This window comes from Cyrtonyx montezumae, unplaced genomic scaffold, assembly GCF_038088225.1.
Source record: "Cyrtonyx montezumae isolate F1298 unplaced genomic scaffold, pur_monq_1.0 scaffold_17, whole genome shotgun sequence".
Lineage (NCBI taxonomy): Eukaryota > Metazoa > Chordata > Aves > Galliformes > Odontophoridae > Cyrtonyx > Cyrtonyx montezumae.
This window is the reverse complement of record NW_027071903.1, coordinates 23851003-23870574: the sequence shown is the minus strand read 5'-3', so window position 1 is coordinate 23870574 and position 19572 is coordinate 23851003. Positions and strand designations below refer to the sequence as shown.

At 40.7% G+C, this 19572-nt stretch overlaps 1 protein-coding gene across 4 annotated transcripts in view; it reads right to left on the bottom strand.

The window, feature by feature from the left end:
- NEDD4 (NEDD4 E3 ubiquitin protein ligase) overlaps positions 1 to 13969 on the bottom strand; it is a 50225-nt gene extending 36256 nt beyond the window's left edge. For 2 of the 4 annotated variants that reach the window (XM_065733750.1, XM_065733751.1), the window contains exons 1-5: positions 13914 to 13969; positions 9929 to 10002; positions 8299 to 8377; positions 7205 to 7243; positions 5986 to 6039 (exon numbers count right to left, since the gene is read on the bottom strand). In XM_065733750.1, coding sequence (XP_065589822.1) covers positions 5986 to 6039; positions 7205 to 7243; positions 8299 to 8377; positions 9929 to 10002; positions 13914 to 13958 — 291 coding nt within the window. In that variant the 5' untranslated portion in view covers positions 13959 to 13969. Of the gene's footprint in view, positions 1 to 460; positions 4011 to 5985; positions 6040 to 7204; positions 7244 to 8298; positions 8378 to 9928; positions 10003 to 13913 lie in introns of those variants that run through there. The other 2 variants (XM_065733752.1, XM_065733749.1) reach the window with 2 other exon arrangements.
- Positions 13970 to 19572: the final 5603 nt, after the last annotated feature.

Here is a 19572-nt window from a genome sequence, read left to right as displayed (position 1 = left end):
AATAAAGCCTGTATGAAATAAACCTGAAAGCCTTCACAGTAACTTTTTTTTTTGCCAATTTTATGTGCAATGTTAATCATTACTACCACTGAACTGGAAAGTTATGCATTTAAAACTTAACAAAACTGAAGTTTAGTTATTTAGACATGGAAGTTATCTAAACAAGAAAATCCCTTCAGGTTCATGTAAGCAGGAAATTATTGTTTATAATATATTAAATACAGATATTTAACTGTAAGACAAATTCACCGAAGAGTACCATACTCTAAGAATGAAATCTAAAAAATGAGTGTCGTGGATAATATAAAATAACCTCCCTAATGATGACAGTTTGACAACATTAGGAAATTCTGAAATAGCCGTGTTTCAAGTCTTGATTAAAAATTTCATTATTTAAAATTTATCATTTATTATTTCAGCTGTAGAACGCTGTCTGATTTTTCTCTAAGTCAGAACTCACCTTATGGGGCCTCCGCAAAGAAGTGCTAGATATTTCCCTTTTAGAGGTTCCATATCTTTTCTTAACACCACTTGCTTTTCCTTCGTTCCCAGGTTTGAACTGTATGTGCAACTGAGACGTCCCTGCATTATGACACTTGTATTTAAGACTGGATAAACAGCAAGAAACTTTTTGACGTGATCCTTCCAATGAAACACTTCTTTGCAAAACATGGTGGGCTCTGCTCATCTGCGCATTCGGTCTTTCCAGTTCGTTTATATTCATCTGGTATTTTGAATCTATTTTTGAGGGTAAACATGCAGATGTGCTGCGTGCCAGTTTTAAAGGAGGGTATTTTGCACTGGAGTTCAGATTTAACTCTTGACTGCAACAGCCATTAACCATTTCACTGCTTGATGTAAATGCTCTTGGAGTCAGATGAACTGAAATACATGAGAAGCCATCAGCTATTTCTTCAGGGGTTGCCTGCTCAGAACTGTTCAAAATTTGACTTTTGTCCTGTAATGACGTATGCAAGTACAGTGGTCTAATGTCTCTAGCTTCACCAGAAGTGCAAAGTGTTTTAGACAGTCGAAGTCCATTGACTGCTGTTGAAAGGAATCCCTTGGAAACAGCTTGATCTTCCTTATGCATCAGCTCACTGGGAGAAATGATTAGTTTATGAGATGTTTGATAGGCGCCTCTATGTGGCATCTGACCTGAGGCTACTGGAGAAGCTGGAGGAGTACTGGAAGGACTTCTGGGGAAAATTACCAACGATGAACACCGCCGCAGTGGAACTTTAGCTTTCTTCCTCACTGACAAAGCATCTTGGTCAAAAGCAGTATTAATTCTACACACTTCTATTTCCTCCTGAGATGAATTGTTTCTATACGGACTGTATTTGTTCGCAGTGTTTCCATACAAAGAATCACCATGTACAACACTACAACAGAAAGAACCATCACTTGTGGAAAGAGTGCCACTACCGCTGTCGCTGATGACGCTGTTACTATACGAACCCCCGTCACTCGTGGTACTGGCACACGATCCATAGTCACTGCCAGCACTGCTGAAGGACCCATTGTCACTGGCTGCAGTACTGTTAAGACTGCCAATGCACACGGCAGTATTGCTCAGATGGCTATCATTAGCTTGATGATCAAGCACAGTTCTAATGCCACAATTTCCTTCGTTACAAATACTGATGATTGAAGTGTCTTCACCAGTAGCTGCAGCATCACCAGACCGAAGACATCCATTATACTTCCTAGACTGTAGAGAAATGTGCAGTGACGTGCTCTTTTTTTTTTGCAGTGAAGAAATAGTTGCATTTCCCTCTTGATTCATTACTTGCTGCATTACAGGTGCACAAGCAACTTGTCTAGAAGCCAGCTTCATTTGTGTAACATTAAGTTCACAATTATGTGCCTTTTTGAAGTATGTTTGATTGTTATTATCCAAAACATCTTCGGAGGTTTCTGATAACAGATCTGTGTTTCTTCTTTGGGTTGCAAAATGCAATCTTAACCGTCGTGCCATTTGTTCTCATTTCCATGCATATTAGCAAATAAAAACCACAGAGATCCCTCAGCAAAAAGTCTATAAGCAGCTGCACAGAACCTGGAGCTAGTGCATCACAACAGTAAAAGCCCATAAAAGAAGCTGCAGGCTTTGTCCTAATCTCCACAGGACAGTAGTGTTAAGAAAGAAGATATTGTACCTCTTGAAATCAGTCAGCCATTTGTTGAAGTGCAGTTCCTGGACCGTCTTTGATTGCTCGCAGTCAGAAAGCATTCATTTATGAAGCACTTACATTCCAGCGACCTCAGCTGCAACGTACTGACAAACACTATCAACCTTGTTTCGATTATACCTTCTGAAATTTGCATATATGAATATAATAATAAACTCCCAGCACTTCCAAGTTTAAAACAGCAGCTTCTGCTGCAGCTGCACTAGCTGAGTCAATGTGTCCGTACTTTCCCCAGCAGCGTATGACTACTAATATTTTTACCCATAGGTTTAGAATTACAGGAAGTTGGTAGGAATGAAATCCCATATAATTGAGTATCAAGTCTAGGATTGAATTTCCAAATAGTAGCCATGCTAGCAAACTGCTGAGGTCTGACTTATGCATAAACCAGTGAAATAACCCTCCTCCTTAAAAAAGCTTTTGTATGCTATTCAAACAGAACTTGAAAGAAACCTGGCATTACCTAACAATCTACATTCTGTTTAACCAATCGCACTTTCCAAAGGTTTCCACATAGTGAAAAGCTCTCCTACTAATTAGTTAATATTTTTTAGCAAGATGCATCTAAATTTGAAGTGCAACAAGATATTCTCATTAATAATTCAGCACTTACTTCCAGCCTGCCACGTTAAATAATATATTTTAACCTTTCCAAATTACAGCTGTTGAAGGCAGAAAGAAACAAAATATTCTCACAGTGCAAAGCAAACTACCACGTTGTTTGCTGAAAGCCCAGAATAAGTGGACATTCATTACAGTTCGATATGGCATGGAAATGTATGCCCAGCTACACAAACTGTGGAACGCCGACAGAATTATGCACTGCAATAAATATGGTTACTGGGAACAATTACAGAAGAAAGCTGCTCTGTATAATTAGATAAAAGCTGTCTTATACATTCAGAGTTAACTGCTACTTTTTTTTTCAGTAAAAATGATCAGAATGCATATAAAGATACTAATACACTGTCATCTCTTGAAAGATTAACAGGACTGAGAGCTCCTACAAACGTTTCACTGTCTTATCATGTGGAAAGGTCCTTTGCTGGCATCTAGTGGGACTCCTGAAAAAAGGCAATCTTGCTATTCAGTATTTTTTTTTCTTTTTTGTGTGTTTTTTTCCTTTTTTTTTTTTAAACATATCTGATATGAATGTACTTACAAATACAGGAGCCATATATACAGTATAAATACATATATACAGTACAAAACACTACCAGACTAGCATGAAATAACTTAGTGCTGCTGAAAAAGTGCAAACAGAGGAGAACACTAGGCCATTTATACTTTTATAGGTCACACTACTAGATTTTTTTCTGCTCCATATTTATTTAACCTTTGCTGTATTTTAAGCTAGAAGGTAATAAAATTAACATTTAAACCTCCTTGCCAAATAAGAGCCAAGAATCCAATTCACAGTACTCTGTTTGCAAGCAACAAATTTGTTTTCTAATTATACTCCAGGGCTTACTTAACCTCCATTACCTGAATTCCATGATTAGAATGCAGCAGTAAATGAATACTAGCTTATTCATAAAAGCCAACAAATACAATAGTTCATCTATTTCATTATGCTTCACCAGTTGGAATTCCTCTAATGTTATTTGTTGGAGCAGGAAGAAAAGTAAAATACCATAAAAGCTTTTTTGGTCACAGTTTTAAAAGAGTTACAGTTGAGCTACAAGCAATACATTTTAAAAAGTACACACCCTAAATTATGTGAATGAAGAAGAAACAATGCAGTTCTTCAAGAATCTTTCTGTCCCAACAATATACCTATTAGGAGCAAGGTTTGTAACACATTAGTTTGATACCCAACAATAACAACAAGTAAGTGCAACAGTTTTACTGGACATACTGTTTTCAGGAAAAGTTAGATGTCAAGATGTATTGGTGATACAACCAGTGCTGCAGGACTTCCCAATCTATGCCAAACTTCTAAGAGGATTTTTGAGCAACATCACTTAAAAACAATAAGAAATTTCTCTCCAGAAGATAATGGGAATCAAAACACTTGGGACTACAAAGAGGAAGATGGTCCCACAGCTGTAAGAGAATTTCAATGTTATCAGCTTACTCACATCTACATTTTGAACAGCTGTCCAACAGACAGAACAAAGAACGACTGATATTCAAGCCCACTATAATCACAGAAGATGAAACACCTTTTGAGCACAGCTGCACACATATCCCAGTGAAAGAGCATGAGGCAACCATGATTTTTGACATGAGAAGATAATAGAAATGAGCAAGACTGTCAATCCCTAAGAACCACAGCTACAGCAATGATGTGACCAATTTAAGTAGTTCAAGACACGTGTGATAGAAAATTAGTGCTCACCAGAAAGAAAGAAAGCTAAATAGAAATAGGATGAGAGTCTTTTCCACTGACCGAATGGGAACAATATTAAAAATATGTTATCATGGAACTACACGGTGTCTGATTAGATAATGCTGCTTTGACCTCCAAACACAGTCACTGCAGGAAACGAAGCACTATTCCACATTGATGCCAGTAAGATGTCCTGTTGATTCTTTCCCACAAGCAAAGAGGTGAAACAACTCATCTACTTTCTATTAGAGAGCAAACAACAAGGGATTCTCTCGGTGGAAACCAGAAAGTCTCTGCTTTTTTCCCTTAATTTAGGCCTCCGATTTTCTAGTCATGCCTCCTGATCTCCACGTGGTGGCAGTAAGGTTCCAAAGACTAATGTACAGTACTTCAAGCCTGTGCTGCAGCCCTTAACAGCATTTTGAGACTGTCTTCTGAGCATCCTGAAATGTAAACTACAAATTCAGGTGATTCCACTTAAAGTTGCTTTAAATATTTGAAAGAACTGGGACAAACAGACTTGGCTATACCGTGATGGCTATAAGCAAGAAATAAAGCTCTCCTTTCTTAAATGTAATTATCCAAGAGAATTCAGTCTTGTATTCGCAGACATTTTCATTATTTCAACCATTAGGAGAATAGCACCTCCATAAAAGATACAACAGATTACTGGCAACTCAGACAGCATTAGGAAAAAATGAAAAAGTTCTCATTGCTAATGCATTTCTCAGGCACCACTCCTCAAAATTTCTATCAGAGCAGAACTGTGTCTGAAGTGCAAACTAAAGAGCACTCAGTCTCTTCAATTAGGTTCTATTGAAAAAAAGGTACATATTCCACAGAGACAGAATGTCTGATTTTTAAATAGCCCTACAACACGAGCATTAGCCTTAGTAACTCACAATCGTGCATACAAGCAGGAAGGAGGCCTCCTCACATAGGAAACCAGAACATTGTCAAAAGAGAAGTTACAAATTCACCAAGGAAACAAATGCACAAGCTGTCCCCACTTTATTTATAGTATCTCATTCAGAGAATAACAAGGTAACAACCCAGTGTTCACTTGTTGACAGAGAACACACATGATTTCTGACCCACTATCCTTTACACTATTGAAGAAAATCCCCATGTGCATTCAAACATCTACACTTTCAACACTACCTTGTAGGAAAAATAAGCATTCAGTAGAGACCATTCAGCACCACAGAAGAACTTGGCCATACCACCAGAGAAGCAATGTAAGAAAAGATGCTTCTGAGTTAAAGATCTTCAGAGTAACGGACTCACTTCTTCAGAACATCCAAGCGTGGCAATGCCAAAGAAGTACCAGGACTTCCTTTGGGTTGTTCTTTTTTTTTCTTCAGATTTTATTATTTTAATTTTGAACACTGAATCTAGATGAACTTATTTTCATCCTAGCCTTTAGTAAATTGCAATTGTTAATACAAACGGACCTACCAAACGGTTTTCATCAAACACTTCAAAAAGGAGTCTGTGTTTCTGAGGATTAACCTAGGAAAGGAAAAGATTTTAACAGTTAAAATACATGCTGAGTTGCATATGTAAGCACAATGGTTTAACTAGAGGTCTAAAAGGACCAAAAAGAGTTTTCTAACATTGAGATACATAACCTAAAAATATTTATGATCAAGTTTACAGATGGCAACTAGCAAATCACACATTGTTCTTCTACAGAAGATTTAAAACAAATGGTTTGTCTTTGTCAACCAAACTAGAGATCTCAGACAACGCTGCAGCAAGGAAAATTAAAACAATTATTAATCAAAAAATGATTCAAAAAAAAGGAATAGCTAACAAATGAAAGAAAATTATCTCCTTCTACCTTATATAACACTGGGAAAAGAAAGAGGAGAGGACACTACCTCTAAGCAAAGAAAGGGAAAGCAATAGTAAAACAGTAAAAGAACAGCAAAAGTGAAAAGAATTAACACCAAGGGTGCAAGATCAAGCAGTCAATTTAATAAATTAATCAGATGGGAATGAAAAAAAAATGCTTTCTAGAACTAACCATACACACATACATAGATATTTAAGAGTACAGGGCTTTTTATGTTACAGAAAAACTCTGTCTGGAAGCTGATGATACATACTGCATTATGTAAGGCCACAATTTTCTCATTATTCAAGATTTGAGTTGTTTATCAGAAGAAGGAAATTCATCACCACTTGGGCATGCTCTACAAAGGCAGTTTTCTCACATTTCAAACTCAGAACTCTTTAGTAAGAGTTCTTTAGTAGTCACTTACAAAACCAGGTCCTGGAACACTCAACAATACAGTCCACATTCTGACTATGTGCTCACATCAAATCTACATTTTGCTCCTAAAATATAAATAGTACTATGTTAACTATGCAACACATTTGTCTTGGCACCAAATAGCCAAAATCAGTGCCATCCCAAAACTGGTTGATAAATTTATGACCAAGTTTCTGTGCATTAATGGAACAAAGGTAAGATTTGTATTTGTGCTATAGTAGAACTGTCTTGAAAATAACGTGTACTGCTAAGGAAAGTAGTTTGTGACCCTTCGAACTTCAAATATAAATACTGCATTCCTGATTTAAAATGAAGCAGCAAGAAAAAAAATCCTGTTAACATAATAACCAACACAGGTATGAAGACTGTGAAAAAAACAAAAAAATCTCAAACACTTACTCGAAATAAAAGTTCTTCATTCCACTTTGGGTTTAAGGACTGTGTGAAGGGAGGAAAAGGACAATGTTGGTTACAGTAACAACAATATACTGCTGTCTTTTTCTGCTTTTCTTCACATTTTCTATCTATTTCATCCCCCGTAACAACTGACTTCAAAAACAAAAGCTTTAATCTTGCTGTTACAGATAAAAGTCATAGAAGTCTTATGCTGTTTATTGCAGAGCAAAATTGAGACAATTTATACACAGATTTGGGATAACACTAGAGATGCAGAAGAAGGCCCATCATGCCCTGCAGATCAGTTAATTTACTGTATGTAGTGAGTGTTACTTCCTCTCAAGTCCATGTCCACTATCTGCACTGCTTACGTGTAAGCATAAATCAATCCTAAACTATGAACCCTTAGCAAATGCCTAATCTCTCAACAATGTAATCTAGACACATCAGGTGCAGGTGGACCAAAACCATCACCCTCTGATGAACCACACAAATCTCTTGAGTATGCCTATTTTTAAAAATACTACAGATGCTTAATAACAATTATCAGCATGAAGGTGAAACAATCACAGAACAACTCTTGGGTCAGCTCATAAAACACATCACAGTCATTTACAACAGCTATTTGGAAGACTATTTTGTTTCTGATGTATTGTTTTCCATTTTCAATAGCTCTACCATAAATTATTACTTCTAACACTGACTTCTGTCTGCAGGTACCCTAGAGAAACCAGAAGTATCATGGCTCAGATGTACTATACAATTTGATGTACAGGACAGAAAAGTTGTACAGAACAAGATAGATTATTATGTCATTAAAAACTTAAAACAACCAAAGCAATCCAGTATTTCCATTAATTACTTAGTTTTGAGCCTCTACTTACCTTATCTTCTTTATTATTTCTCTACCTTACATCAATAAATTTACTGAAAGGAAAATACTAAAAATAATGCCATAAACAGATAAACAGAGCAGACTATGAAACATTTCTTTTGCTCAGGAGGCTCGTTAGTCCTCATATTTCTTGTCATTTTAACTTTTTCCTCGGAGTTTAATAAAAAATAAAACCCACATCCACAAAGACAAATAAGCTAACCTTTCTAATAGTTTTTGTCTGAACACTGCTAAGGACTCCATTCACTGGATCATACACTGTCACTTTCACATATGGGTCACTGAGGGGAAAAACAAAAAAAAAGATAAGCAAGTTGCTTGATATCCTTTATCTTTTTGCCAGCATTATTAGCAGTTGAGCTTTAAAAGGTTTAAATTCACAGAAGCTAAGAAATTAGGAGTAACGATTACTTTTAAGTACTACATATATTGACACTTAGAAACATTTTCTAAACAGCAATAATGTTTAGTTTTTAACTCTGTAGTAACTAGGCTATTTTACATTCTGCATATCACTACCATTGGATTCTTTCTTCCTTTGCAATTCTTCTTTCATGAGAAAAAGGCTTAAAATATCCTGATGCTCTTCTAAAAACACACACACAAAATCAGTTGTGACTGAGAAAGCTTGAAGTATTATACATCTTGGTTTTGACAGTAGGAATTTGGAACATCTAGAACTCTAAGGTGCTTCCTTAAACACACAGTATTCTTACTATGTGTTCTGTTCCAGAGAGTTTGAGTTTAACCTGAATGTTTCTGTTAATGAAGATGACTAAAAGGATTGCTTAAAATGATCTAATGCCTCAGACTGGGTTTTTCTCTTCCTACAATAAAGGAAACAACAGGTCATATAGTACCTACTTTTTTCAAGAAGAGGGGCAAAGCATTCCATCATGATGTGAATGGCCACTATTTTTCTTTGAGAGTTAAAAATGTGTATGCCATTAAAAAAAAAAACAAGACATTCTATGCCTTAAAAAACCCCACAAATATCACAAGAGAATTTTTTCTAATGCTAATCTGATGTCACACATAAAAATAACATTGCAAGTGCTAAAATCATTCTTGCACTTTTGTATATGTGCCAAAAAAAGTCAACAGCAGATCTAGCATTAAACCCACCAGCACTTCTCCAGTCCCTCTGCTCACAGGACAGAAGAAAAAACGTTACCATAACCTGCATGCCACTGCTTGCCAATTCTACAAGATCCTGCAAACCACCTCAAAGTCTGCTCTTTACTGTGGTAAACATTAAGCCACTTCAATTGTTTCTTCCCTTTTACAGACTGTCAACTTATAAATTTATACATACTCAGAGCCTGCAGCCATTGGCACAGGTTTACCACATCTACAGAACTGGTGGGTGCTGATCCTCTGCACATAATTTGAGTTAAAATAGTCTCGTTGTGCTGTTTAGTGCTGTGTTCATCCCAAGACTTTAAAGTACTGATGAGATAATTTTGATTGTAATTGAACAATTGTTTTAACTGCACTCTACCTGAAGAGAAACACGAACATGTAAATGTCTTCCCTGACAGAACCATTGCAATTGCATTATGTGGAGAATTATGCTTTCCCACACATCACTTTGCTAAGGCACAAGGTCTGTCCACGTAATTCTGAGGCAAGAAAGCACACATCTTCATGTTTATATAGCCTCTGATCATTTACAAGGTATCAGTTAAAACAATTCTGCTTTCTTTTGAAACAGATATAGTAGGTTTTACTAAGATAAATAGCTATGGAAAGTAAATAGCCAGATGTCTCCTAAGATACTGGAGAGCAAATAATTATATGCCTCCTAAGACATTAACCCCATATGTTCTTACCTGGCTCCTAGGATATCCTTCTTGGCCAGACCAATTCCAGCTATAACCTTCACCCTGACAATTCGTGTGTTCTCCTGGAAGATAAAATACCACATTTAGGATGCATTCAGTCAATTTATTTTTCAGATGTTTCTAGCCTACAGAGCTGAAAAGCAATCTTCGGAACACTTTTGGATTCACAGTGAAAACCACAGATACGTAGTGCAGATATGTTGTCTAATAGAACAAGTTCTAAAACTCAGTAGCAAGTTTATTCTACTTTTAACCCCTTCCAAGTAATTAGCAGCATCATACTGCATACAATGGTAGATGGACAACTCAACAAACCTATATCAAAACAGCAGGGTTTCTTTTGTTTGGTTGGTTTTTGATTAAATTATCTGGGCTTTCAGCATTCTCAAGTGGGATTCTGTTGAGTCAGGGTGCTTAATGCTACAGAACACAACGGCTAATCTCACACTGAGCTGCTCCCAGCAGCCTTCATTTCCAAAGACTCCTCAGAAAGATGACATTGCTCTGGCACTAGGCAGTCGTTGCTTTCCCCTGAGAGCCTTGCAATACTCTCCTTCTGGTTTGGATGTACTATGCAGCTCACACTAAGACCTTGTAGAGCAAAATGGTAAGAGTGAGCAAGCTGCTATTGCTGCGATTCAAATACCCTGCAACTCCTATGGCACCTGAGCTTCTCAGAGCTCTGGTCACACTACTGAGCAAAGCAGATGAGAGAAATTCAGATGGGTTGACCTCGGTGGAGTTAGAAGTGCTTTACTCTGAATGATTCATTCTCCTACCCTGAACATCCTGCAGAGGACAGAGGGCTGTCTGCAGGATGACAGTCTGACCTCTCCTCCCCACACATGGATGATCAGGCTCTGCTGATCTCAGCTGAGCTGTGAGGCTCTGGAATGCCACATAGCAAACCACATCCGTGCACACCCCAACCTTCCCGCAGCAGCCCTGCTCAGTGCCAGGGCCTGCAGCAGCTCTCCCTTCCCAAACGAAGCTACTCTCTAAAGATGAGCAGGCCCTTAATGAGTCCAGATAAAACAATCTCATGGCATACTGGCACCCAAATCCTGGTATCATCTCCTTTGTACCAATTCTAGGATGCACCAGACCCTTCTGCAGAACTGTTCAAACTGCTGAACTGACAGAAATGGAACTCACCTCATTCTGCCAGATGATTTCCTGCCAGCTTAGTCAGCTGATCACCCACCCCATCAGAGATCCCCAAATCAACAGACAATATTCTCACATAAGATAAGCCAAGCACAGTTTGTTGTTTTTCTTCTTTAATCTCTGATCTGAGTTTTGAAATTTTCAGTAGATTCATAGATACATTAGGTTGGAAAGGACCTACAAGATCACCTAGTCCAACCATCCTCCTATCACCATCCCTACCCACTGAACTACTAAATCAAATCCCTTAGCAGCTCATCTAAACGCTTCTTGAACAGCTTCTTGAAAAATTTTCCCTCAAATCTAATCTAAATCTTCCCCAGCGCAACCTGTGGCCATAAGTATAACTCTACAGATGAAATTCACAGAGAATGTTAGGAAACCCCAAAGCTTGGATTGTTAAGCTGAATGGCAGTACCTGCTGGTTGTCAGGCAGCCTTTTTGAAGAAGCCACTGTCAGAGTGACCAAGTACTCCCACAAAGAGCACAGCAAACAACCACTGTAGGCAATAACATCCTGTTGTCACCTCTGAAATATAGCAGTATCACATGGGTTGTGGTGATAGGCATGCAGAGGATAAGGTGTATAGCCAAGACATTCACTTTACCAGCAGCGAGCTCAGGCCTCACAAAAAAACCCTGCACCACTAGTGTACATTTATATTCCTTCAGAATATATCTCAAATTTTCCAGAAAGAAAGAAAAAACATACATGTATAAGAAACCTTTGCTGATCTGCAGAAGATGAGAATGCTCATCCCACAGAGGACAGCTCTCAGGTGCCTGTTAAAGCGACAAACTGGCACAAGCAGGATGAAGTTTTGCCTGTAAAGCTGCCACTACTACTTTGATCCTCAAAACACATCAAACATTTCTTTGAGCTGTGTATTGTCTAACTTAACATCATAGTGCTATTTAGGTGATAACAAGAAGAGCTCAGCAAAATAAAGTCAGACTGGGAGCTAAGGATTCTAACACACAAACTATTAATGTATAAATTACTAGAAATTTGCTCAAAACCCCAAAAAACAGTAGGTAAAGGCAGCAAGCACCTGCAGCCACCACTCACGTGAGAGCAAAGCAGCAGTGGCAGTGCCACTCAGTGGCTGCAGACCTGAGGCAACAGGTAACAGGCATGGGGAAGAAGGCATGCCTGGAGGAGGGAGCACTGCTTTTCTCTGTGATGAGAAAAAGTAAGTGTTTTAAGTGCTCTTAATGCTCTTTACTTTTCTATACTTGGACAAGATGTAGAAGGAGTATATAATGCTTATTTCCCTTTTTTTCTGTACTTTCTGTACTCCTGCAATGTCAGATAATTTTTAAAATAAGACACTCAATTAGCATCCAGTTTTATTCCAGTGTTATTCCAATTCTGTGGAGGTTTTATCCTGCTACTGCACGCTAATCCTGTTAGAATTTCAGAGGATACAGACTTCTGAGAGACACCTGCAATTCCCCATTTTCTCCTTTCTTCCTCTTTTGGCACGTGACCCCAGATGTCATTTCCCACAGTGTTAAAAACCTGCTCTGAATACAGAACTATTAGTCTTCATCACAAACCCTTCTAGTGCTCACAATTTCAAATCCTAGCAAGTTAAATCCTGTGAGTTACAGAGAGATATCTATTTTAAAGAAAACTGAACCCAAGCAATGAAGAACCTCTAGGTTCAGGAGCTGAAGTTTCAGGTTCCCAAATACAGCACATAAAATAAGCAGGTGTGCACAAAATAACCTCAGTTACAGCTTCCTTCAGAGCCCAGCCTCTTCATCATCATTTTATTTGTGCCAGCAGCACCATATTAGCAATCCTGTGTTAAGCACAAACCAACCAACAAGAGATTCCAGGGAGCTGGGTCTCCATGCCAGCACTGTGGGCCAAAGCAGCGAGCAGCACAATTTCTATAGCCCCGAGGTCATTCACTCTGTGAACTGTGAATGCAGAATCACACATCGGAACTACACAGTGAGTCTGTGATCACAAACAAATGGCATTTTCCACATTTGTTACTTGGAAAGGTTTGGCTAAGCTTGTGAGTTATGGACTAAGTTGGACCCAATGGATTTGCTACATACTCAAGCTCCCTCCCCCTCCCCAAATTGAGCCTGTGTTCCGAGTAATACAGGAAAGGTGGAAAAACGTCAGTTACGACCAGATTTCAAAATACTTTCCCTTTAGCGAGGGTGGCTAAGAAACGACTAAGCCGCTCAAAATGTAATGGCGTGAGCTGAAAGAGAGCGCCTGAGGCGTGGGATGCGCTAGCCCAGCTGGCCGGCCGCAAAAGCGGTTGGCAAACGGCACAGAGCAGAGCACAGGGCAGCCTGCAACACGCTGGGGCCATTCCCTAGCACAGCTCCAGCGTAGCTGCGACCCTAACAGGAAAACAAACGATTGATAAGACCCGGCAGAACGCGGCGCGTCGCCGCGACGAAGCTCCGCGCGCAGCCGGGAGCCCACCGCCCCCACACCGCGACGGCAGCCACCAACAAATCCCGCAGCCGGGGGCGGACCGCCGCGCCCCGACACCGCCTCCACACGCGGCTCGGGAGCCCACGAGAGCCGCCCCGGGACGCCGCCCCGGGACACCGCCCCGGCGCTGGGCGGCCCCGCGCCGAACCCCGCCCCACCCGCGGGCGGCGGCCCCCGCCCGCTCTCTCCCTCAGCCCCCCGCAGCCCCGTCGCCGGAAGCCCCCGCCCCGACGGGACCCCCGCCCGACCCGGCCCCGCGCGCACGCCTCCGCCTCCGCCGCCGCCTCCTCCCCGGCGGCCGACCGCCTCGCGCGGAGCCGGGCGGCCCTCGGGCCTCACCTCGTCTCCGGGCAGCCCGAACACCTCCACGGGAGAGGCCGCCATGCCGCGCGCCGCCCTGCTGGCTCCGCCCCCGCCTCGCCCGCCCCCCTCCCCTCCGGCCTCCCGCCCCGCCCTGATTGGCGCAGAGGAGGCGGCGGCGGCTCCTGATTGGCCCTCGCTCTGCGCCCCGCCCGGAGACACGCGCCGTGTGGCTGCGGGAGGGGGCGGGCTCAGCTCCCTCAGGGCGCTGCGCGGGCTTGGCCTCCTTGTGTGGGGAGCGCGTCGTTTGTCCGAAGAAGAGGGAGGAGAGCTGCCGTGCTCCGTGTGGGGTCGAACAGCTGCGGTGTAAAGGCCTCCGCCGTCTGGAAAGAAAACCTTGTCTCTGAGAGCAGCGTGTTAGTGAGGGAGGTTGCTGACATGGCTGCTGACACCGTGCAGTCGCCCTCACGCTCCTCAGCAGCCCCCCAGCTGCTGTTTGAAGGACCTGTTTCCAAAACACGGTGGTGAGAGGCCTGAACTACTGCTACCCTTAGCAGGACTGCACCTAGGCAGCAAGCCAGGGAGGGTAATGTGCCCTGGTGCTGCCTGGCACTGCCACTGCTCACACCTGGGGCTGGCGGGCAGCCCTAAGCAGAACATCTGTTGTTGTGGGGATAGAAGGTCCTCAGCTCCAATTGGTTGGCTATGTAGTCACTGACCCTCATGGTCAGTTGTATTTAAAGCCTTAGCTGCAGTGATTTTCAGGAAACAAGGCATTCTGTGCATTGGTTACACTCTGTGAAATGTTAGTTCACCAGTTGCCAACAGGAAGTTCTTCTCTTGTTGGTCCTTGGCTTGCAGCTTCTTCTCATCTGAGTATGGGCAGGGTGGGTTGCACTCCCAGTTTACCAGCTGAGAAAATGAGCGAAGATCTGCTTCTGCCAGCATTAGATTGTGCGTTTGATTTGGCTCTAGGCAGCCTGGTCTAGTGGTTGACAACCCTGCCCATGGCAGGGAGTTGAAACAATGTCTTTGAGGTCCCTTTCAACCCAGACCATTCTACGATTCTATGTCTCAAAAGTGAATGTAGGGCATTGTTTATTAAAGATCGTATGAGTGCACTTAAACTGGTGAGGGTCAGACAGAGTGGCATTCAGGCAGTTATCCTTGGTCAAGATGGTCTAGTGAAGGTCAGTGTGGGGAAACCATATCTCCCATTAGACCAGCTGCTACCATTTGGAAAGCAAAAAATAAAATAAAATAAAATAAAATAAAGACCAAGACATTTTTCTGGGTAATTCAAAAGAAAGAGCCCCCTCCTTTTCTAGATGATGCCTCCAGACATGCAGTCATTCAGTCCAGTTCCATTCTCTTTGCTTACAATGCTCCTTCATAGCACTAATTAGAGGCTTGTCCAAATTTAAATGGTTCCTGGGTGACTGTGAGCAAGGATGACCCACCTAACTGGTAGCAGGCACAATCTCTGGGTCATTCTGTGTGGAGCTGTTGTTGCTGTTGATCAAACCTAGTGTTGATTAAGAAACTTCCCACAGCATGCTAGAAAAAACATGCGGGTGTGTGACTCAAGCATGATTCTTTTCTTCAATGCTGCCTCTTATACTTGGTTATTGGACACAAACCATGTCAGACACTGCCTGAATTTTATGTTTTGTTTTCAAAATTGTATCAGTTAGTCTCATAAAATATACTACTTTATTTCTCCCTATAAAGTGGCTGTTACAACATTGCTGTCACATGGCTGAATTCTGCACTGTCTCTGCAGTCTCAGTCCCACCTTTTCTACACACTAGAAGCATACATGAGGTTTTATTGAAAGAAGGGGTTGCTTGTGAATATTTTATTAGCACATTCTTTCTGTAAAACATCAAAACTCAAACATTAACTTCTGAGTAACCAATCATTTCAAGATGAAACGATGCCCCCTTTTGAAACATACAACAGGGTGTTAGCACACTTTGTTTTTTAATTAATATGCTTTTTTACATTACGTATATAGTTTTATTCTGTTTTCATAACTAAGTTATAGCACAGTTGAAAAACAAGTCCATCTGCAGTTGCCTGCTATTACTGTGGCTTATGCCTGGTTTGCTACCCAGATGTATCCATATACTACGTTCAGGTCTGTGTGTGCTTTTAGTGTAATCAAGAATTACCTTCAGTATTGCAGCAACCGTCTCACAGATAACTTAAAATATAAGTTATATTCCCTTATTTAAAAAGAGAAGAAAATAAAATATGATGTTTGTTAACATTAAGTTCTCATATAAGATATGTATCTCTAGCATTTGATATTTTACAGTCTTATGCAATTACAGACTAATAGGTTAAGAGAGCTCTTCTGAGAGAGCTTCCTTTTCTTTTTACAAATAATTTATTGTCAGCTGCACAGATGACCTGCATTTGGATCATCTAAGTGCAACGGAATGCTTTATCGGTATATCAAGACCATTAAAAACATATGAACATTTAATCTCGTTACTGCATCGCAGGGGTGAGTTCTCATCTGGTAACAAAGGAATGTGACCTCTCTTACCATCTAAATTAATTGAAGAAAAGAAAAAAAAGGAACTTCATTTTCCATCTCTTAGATTCCATCTAGACTGACAGACCAAATATATGGTCAGAATTGTATGTACATTTACAATATTTGGTTTGCTTCTTTCCTCACAGTAAATCCTTTTATGATCTAAAGACATCTATACATTCTAATACTGAGCTGCTTTGAAGAAAAAACAATCAAACACAAAGCTGTCTTGTTGTTAAGCAGGAAATAAGGCTGTAAAATAAAATTTGTTTCAGATTTCCAAAGAGTTATCGTAGGAAAACAACCTTCAGATTAAGAATATACATCAATAGTGGTCATGGTTAAGTTATAAAAGCTAGGATGTTAAGTGACATCAAGGTATATCCTGTATATATAGTTATATATATATATACCTTATAGGTATATCCCTATTCAGGACAGGATACAGATTTGCTATGAGGGATTTTAAATCAAGTTAGATAAATTACCTTCACTGCTCTTGCTTTAAACCAAAGGAATTAGAGGTAATTTTAACTGCACTTAGAAAACAAAACACCCATATGCAAACAATGAGCCTTTAGATTTTTGTCCTTTTATCTTCTGTTCTACTGAGTCATATACTAGAGAAATGTTATGATGAAGCAGTCACAGTGTCAGGTAAATGGAAAACTACATAAAGGAGGGAATTAACAGAAAAAATATATATCACTAGTGAGTCACTGCTGTGACTAAGCTAAATAAATACCTATGGAGAGCATCAAAGTCTCAGTTTCTCAACTATGGTGGCAGTGACTCACTGAGACAACTAATGTTGGAGAGTTAAGAGCCCAAGACCTCGCATTCTTCTTGGCTAAACAGTTAATTGCACATGCTTGCTAGATAATAGATTTCAAGCACTATGATAGCACGATGCAACACTGATACCAAGATGAAAGCTTGAGTTTTGAAAGCGAGAACTTCAGTCTGATAAAACTGACCCCAGGCTGACTATTGTCTTTGCACTGCATTCTAACTAGGAAGATCAGCTTGCTCTGAAAGTAACGCCTCCTGTTTATTTCCATAGAAACTACAACAAAGAGCACAGTAACACTGTTTGTTAGAGCAAATTTTGAGCAACAAACGCTTTTTCAGCACAGTCAGCACCATCAGCTGAGCGTTTTCACTAGCAATGAACAACAGCCTGCATGCCACGCTCGTAAAAATTTCTGCCAGTGGAGGTGCCCCACTGATTCCCAGCTGCTATGATGGTAAAGCACTGATGCCGTCACCTCTGCAGAGATCTCCATCCCCTCAGAGAGCTGCTGGCATCTACATCTGTCGCTGGAGCAAGGGGTGGATATGAGGAAGGAAAGACGTACAGCAAAAAACGTTCTTCATTTTTTTCAAATGTTCACCAGCTCAAACGTTTACAAGCAATTAGAAATCTCTCTGGATTGAAGAGCAAACCTGCACAGTAATAAGAGTAACTACTGTGGAGGTGGAAAGATGCATTCATTTTGTGCATATGCATTTGAACAAGGTGGTAAACACTTGTCTGAATCACCACCGCTGAGACATTATTTTTCTGTTTTCAGCTGGAGAGGGAGGAGCTGCCAGAACAGAACATGGAGGTGTTGAGCTCCAGTTAACTGCTGTCACCGTTCCCAGCTTAATTCACCACCAGTGATCTCATGGTTAACGCAGACCTTGTGGCTGTTTATGCCCACAGCTCAGCTTTCCAAGGTGTTACAGAAGTGAAGACTTCCTGGACATCAGGTATTTGGGCTTTTCCTTAAATACCTTATCATTCTGAGTGTGTGTGAAGTAGCCCATATTAGATATGCTTTGCTGGTGGCTAAAACACTGCTAAGAACAGAGGAAGTTGCTTTTCTGAATGGGTGTGCATTCGTGCACTCCCGTCTTTACTCCTCTCTTTTCTTTCCACAAGTAATCGTCGTTGGAGTAGATCTTAGTTATTCCATTAGCACAAGGTCTGTGTGAACAGGGCCTCTTGGAAACAAGAGCTGTAACTCCCCTCTTCTGTGCATGTAGAGAGATTGTTTTGATTTTCAAAGCAGTGTGAAACAGAAAGCACTTTGTCCCAGTCAGAAATGCTAATTCCTCACACACAGCTTTTTCAGCAACACGTTTCAAAATGCCCCCTCTTGTCTCAGGGCAAGGAGGAACTGACTGGGAACTAGTTGTCACAGCCCTTGGAACAAGAGTGCTGCTGAAGTACTGATAGGGAGATGGCAAATTAAAGACTTGAGAGTATTTCTGGTAGAGAAAGGAAGTGATGGGTGAGTTGTGATTGGGTAGTCTATAATGGAGTACAGTCATAGAGTTGTGTTTTCTATCAGTTCTGGGAAAACAAGGATATTTGAGAGCCTAATCATTGCAAAATAAACATGCTGAGAAGCAGAGATTTATAGGGACAGGTAGTTCAGCTACCCGAGGAAGGCTGCAGTGACCACGACTTGATTCTAATTTGCATCGTGTGATCCACTATTAGAGACAGACAGAGTTCCAATGATAACTTAAAATGATCCGGAAGAAAAACAGCAGTTTACTAGAAAGATGATGACAATAAAGATGAGCCACGGGGCCAAAAACGGAACTTTTTAATAATTGCTGAGCTGAGGCACTACCAGATATAGCAAACGGGTAGGCAGGCCCAGGGAGAACAGACTCAGGAGCCATGACAAAGCAGCTGGAAAATAGATACGTGGTTGCTCCAAGGCAACCCACTGTGAGGACTTACATCACTGGCAGCGTATTCCACACACGTAGCAGGGATACTAGGAACTGTTAGGAACAGTCCTTGCTTCTGTAACCTCTGCGTTGCAAGTGTTCAGCACTACACCTTTTCTAAGCAAACATCTCATGTCCTCAGTTCACTTTTGACTGAACTAGCTTAGCTTAGATTGTGTAAATATATATTTCTATTATATTTCTATGTATTCTATATAGAAATATATATTCTATATTTCTTTTATACACATGTATATATATAAAAAATGTATGCATATATTTACTAAACAATTTGCAGCAAAATTCACCATCCAGACATGAAGCTGACACTCAGAGCATCCACATGGGGATGCCTGGAGCACTGAGCTGCACACAACTCTAAATAGCAGAGTTCTGTCACTTCTGCATTTAAGGTACACTTCC